Raw genomic sequence first — 4,773 nt, 5'->3', positions numbered from 1 at the left:
CAAATAATGTTTTAAAGCTGATGTGTTTCTGGCTCTCTTCTCTTCCCATTATCCATCTGTCCCTGGTCTCCTGTGAATCAGAGGGCTCTTAGAATCCTAAATTCACAGAGGTGAAACTGTATAAAAAACTATGACAGCTGTTGATTTTAAAAAGAGGCCTTTGTCCCCTCTCAGACTGGCATTCTGCACTAGGATTCCCAGAAGCAGCTCAAGGCCAGCACAGATGGCAATTTCCCACCCAAGCCCAGGTTGCGGCTTTAGGAAGCTAGCCTCAGATGGATATCCTGTTCTGTTAACAGTGCCAAGCACCCAGAGACAAAGCTGCTAGAACTGAACCAGCCAACACTGTGGGTTTCTCCTTCCCCAGGTTTTCAGCTTTTTAAGTCAAAAGAGCAGGTCCCCAGGGAGAAGGAGAGAGAGTGCTTCATGGTTCCTGGCAGGTAACAGGATGCACCTGCATAGAGCACCCGGCTGCACACTGCATAGCACAGCTGTTTTCATCTCAGCTTGAATGAGCTGCATTCATGCAGCAGGGAGGGGTTGGAGAAAACAGAAACTAACAGCCTACACCTGTCTGCATACTTCCCCGGGGTTGGAAAAGACCTGAATAGAGTGTATTTCAGTTTACTTAGGAGTGAGCAGGTGGCTCCTGAATTCTGGCAGAGACAAGCTTGTTGTCAGCTGGAAGGAACGATTCACACAGGCCCTGGCTTTCTCCCTCCCTTCCATCCATACCTTTGTCTAGACTCAGAAGACCTAGTGAGTAGTCTTAGCAAAATATGTTTGATATTTCTGTGGAAGATTCCAGAAGAGTTATCTTCCCAGAGATCTGGCTATGAACAGAGAGCTATAAGGAACCTGCTATTCTGGCATGTGTATGTGTGTGCACTTGTACACACACACACATTATTAGGGATTGAGCCTAGGGGGCTCTTGTGTGCTAAGTGACTCTCTACCAAAGAGCTGTATCTCTACCTTTTTTTTTTCTACTTTGAGATAGCTTCTCACTAGATTGTCCAGGCCAGCCTTGAATTGACTCTATAGCTCAGACTTGCCAAACGTTTGTGATCCGCCTGCCTCAGCATCCTGAGTAGCTTACCGTTACATACAGGCTTGCACTATAAGGCCATCCTGTTCTGACCATCTTAAGTGAGCAGAGGCTTAGAAGTAAGGACCACTCTGCATCCCTGGCAGTCTGTAGTACTCTGCATGGAAACGCTTTGCAGAACAGGGCCCTCCTCACTGTGAGCTCCAGGTCCATCAGGAAAAACAGAGTCCTTAAAGGATACAGTCAGGAGCTATGGCTCTGATAGGACTCCCAGGGATGCTCTTCAGCTCCACTAGGACTCAGAACCCTACTCTAAGTAAGTGAATGTTCTCGGGGATCTCCATGCTGGCCATACCAGTGAGGCCTTCCTCCTGTGTCCCCAATGACAGTGAGAGCAGCCTGTACCTTGTTTGGCTGCAGGATGTGGTGCAGAGGACATGGGATTCGGTCAAGAGTCTCCAACTCACTTCCATGACTCATCTGAACAAAGAGGGATACACTAACAGGATCATCTATTCCCAAGATCCTAGCATGCTCTCAGAAGAGTAACTGATTACATAACATCGCAGAGATACATTCTGTACCCACCATGAGATGGGAAATAAGAAGACTGGGCCATACTCTTGTAAGGGTCTATGATTCTTAGAAGGAGGATACCCTGGACTCAAATAGTTTGTAAATGCAAAGAGTGTTTTTTTTCTGCAGAAGTCCAGCATGCTGGTGTCTACCATCTACAAAGATGGAGAGACCCCAAAGTGAGCTCACAGGCTGGATTTAAAGCACATTAGGGGAATTTTGGGGAGGAGTAGGTGACTTCTATCTGTTGATCTATCTCTCAGGACATTGCAGAACCATTGCTGGGGCCCGGAGGGCTGGAAACTGTTGACTGATGCTGAGGAAGTCTGGAAACTGCTGCTGACCCATTGTCCTTGCCTCAGGCCAGGTGTCAGGGCAGCTTCTGAGGCCTGGACCTGCCCAGTTCTGGGAAACAGAGATTTAGGCCTAGTCTCCTGAACTGCCGATTTGAAGCCAGTCATGGAGTCAGCCTAGCCTGTCTCAATCTACCTCATACTGTAGCTCTACTTCAGAAATTCACCAGGCACTTACTTTGTTATCTAGCAACAAGACAAGACAAAACAAAAGAAAACAAGCAGACAACAGCAAACAAGGAAAACAAAAACCGACTAGGACTCCATTGCTGTTCACAAGAATTCTCTGGTAGGAAGACAGAAAGTCCACACTCAGGGGGAGCAGTCAGGGTGGCCTGGAGATAGGGAGATTCTCATGGAGAATGCCAGATGAAGACTGCCCTTTAGGGAGGGAGACGGAGGCCTAGTGACGCTGAGAGGGAAGGGGGTCAACATCGTAGCTATGTGCTCTCTTCTTATGGGAGAATTTTGGGTAGAGTCATTTTGCACTGCAGTGTTAGTCATTTCTCAGAAGCAGCCCTTGATTCCACAGCAGGCTGTTGTTTGAAGGTGTGTAAGGTGGTGGGAGACCCTGCCCCGAATTAGTCTGGCTCAGGATCAGTGCTCAAAGGAGGGTTTCAAAAGCGCTCTACAGCTCTCTCTTGGGCCACTGGGAAATATCTATCTTAGATGTGACAGAGAAGGGAGGGATTCATGGCTAACATGCTCCCTGGCTTTTTATGAAGTTGTGTTACAGAGAGGTGATTCCTGACGTGTCACTGATGATGAAAGTAAAGAATTAGAAGGTCATCAAGTATCACAGTGGCCGGATTTGAACATTTGCATATGGATAAAAACCATCCAAGGGATAACAACACCTTCTAGGGGTCTGACTCAGTAGGTATGTATTCCACAGATATATCCATGGAAGCCATTCTGAAGCTCTTTGGCGAATACTTCTTTAAGTTCTGTAAGATGTCCGGCTATGACAGGATGCTGCGGACACTTGGAGGAAATCTCACGGAGTTTATTGAAAACCTAGATGCCCTCCACAGTTACCTGGCACTGTCCTATCAGGTAAGGCCGTCTGAACTTTGTCTTTGTGGTCCTAGAGGAAAGCCCTCCCCAGTCTCCCCTGCAGAGGAGCTGCAATCCATGGCTGCTGGCATTGGTGGGCCCAGGAGTTCTCTTAGGGGAAAACAGGAGAACAAATACCCACTGGCTTCCTTCATAAAAAAGTCAGAGTTCTAGCCTTGGGGTGGTGGGGGAGTGGAGCACTTCTCAAGGGTAGATGCAGACTTGGAATAAATCTGAGAAGCCAAACACAATAGGACAAGGGCTGAAAAGCAGGTTGGGGTGGATTTTCAAATTTCTCTTCAGGTCTCCTGGCCTGGGTAGAGCTGATAATAGCTTATGCAACCAGATTAGGGTTGGGAAAGTACCAAAGGGGGAAAACTTGGCAGGGCCAAGAGTCAGAACTGGGAGCGATCCAACACTGATTAACCCATGGGGTGATGGACTGAGGTGTTAGGAAACTAAATTCCCAACTGGGATATGTCCTTCTGGAGTTCATGCCTGGCTGGTCTTGGTAGAACTTACTGGAAATTCAAATGCCTAGACTTTGTTCTTAGACATCAAAAAGCTTTATTGCAAAAACAAAACAAAACAAAACTTGGTCAGTTATTGGATGCAGTATTCATCCATAGTATAAATAATAGTTTGTGAACTTATGTAGGACAGTTCGTTCTTATGGCCCTTTATAACTGACCAAGATCTTTCTTAATTATTTCTGTATTTTGTGTTCATCTACACCCTGGGTGGGTGGTCATGTGGATAAGATGGGACTATGCTTGCTAAATTGCCTCCTTAATTACTTATGATGGTAAAACTGTTAACATGCTATGTTTAAAAGGTTCCCTGAAGCACGGAATGTTTCAATCTGGGAGGAAGCTGAGTCACTACATACACTAACATACTTTTAGAAATATAAAATAAGTATTTGAAAGTCAGGAAGAAATCCGTTTCACTAGCAGCTCTGAACCATAAAGGACAGTAGTCTCTTACACCTCTTCCCTAGCTTAGACCTTAGTTGCTGCAGAACAAGCAATAGGGGACTCCCTGTTCATTCCCTCAGAGAACCCTCAAAAAGAAAAAAAAAACCCACCTGTCATAAGAGGGCTCTACAGTTATTTCTGGACAAATAATATTTCTTCCAGTATGTTCTTGAAGGGTCTAGTTTTCAAGGGGAACCAACCCTGAGGACAAAAGTGAGCTGATTCTTTCTAGTCATGAGGTCACTGAGCCACCAATCTTCTGGAGTGAGAAGGCTCCCATGGCTTTGACATAGGCCAAGCATGGCCACAGCTAACCCTCGGGAGTAGATAGAAGCAGCCCAGCCTGGTGCTGAGGATCACGAGGCTCAGCAAAGGTTCTCTCACTAACCTCATTTTAACTTCCCTGGGTTATGCCAATGTTCAGGGAGTGAGGTGAGGGGTAAAGTTCCTCAGGAGGAGATGAAATGGCCATGTTATGTGACTAGAGCCATGATGGGGACATGGCTTTGTGTGTGGCAATTGAGACATGCTATGCTATTGTAGTTCTATCTGTATAGTAAAGGGCACATGCTACTGTAGTTCTCTGTGTGCTAATGGGTACAAACCATCGCTTCTCACCACTTAAAAAATGTAGTTCATGACACAGGTATACCATTCTAGGTCAGCTAGAGAGACACTTTCTTCAGCACCTAGGGTCCTTTCTCTAACTCCTTCATTGGGGACCCTGTGCACAGTTCAATGGATGGCTGTGAGCCTCTACATC

The 4,773-nt window shown here is 46.2% G+C and overlaps 1 protein-coding gene across 2 annotated transcripts in view; it reads left to right on the top strand.

The window, feature by feature from the left end:
* The window catches only part of LOC116084458 (guanylate cyclase soluble subunit beta-2), a 60,709-nt gene that overhangs the window by 20,169 nt on the left and 35,767 nt on the right, over positions 1-4,773 (top strand). For both annotated transcript variants that reach the window (XM_031361470.1, XM_031361469.1), the window contains exon 4: positions 2,873-3,033. In XM_031361470.1, the coding sequence (XP_031217330.1) occupies positions 2,873-3,033 (161 nt within the window). The remainder of the gene's footprint in view (positions 1-2,872; positions 3,034-4,773) is intronic.

Source organism: Mastomys coucha, unplaced genomic scaffold (genome assembly GCF_008632895.1).
Source record: "Mastomys coucha isolate ucsf_1 unplaced genomic scaffold, UCSF_Mcou_1 pScaffold9, whole genome shotgun sequence".
Lineage (NCBI taxonomy): Eukaryota > Metazoa > Chordata > Mammalia > Rodentia > Muridae > Mastomys > Mastomys coucha.
The sequence above is the reverse complement of the archived record's forward strand: the minus strand, read 5'-3'. Positions and strand labels throughout refer to the sequence as shown.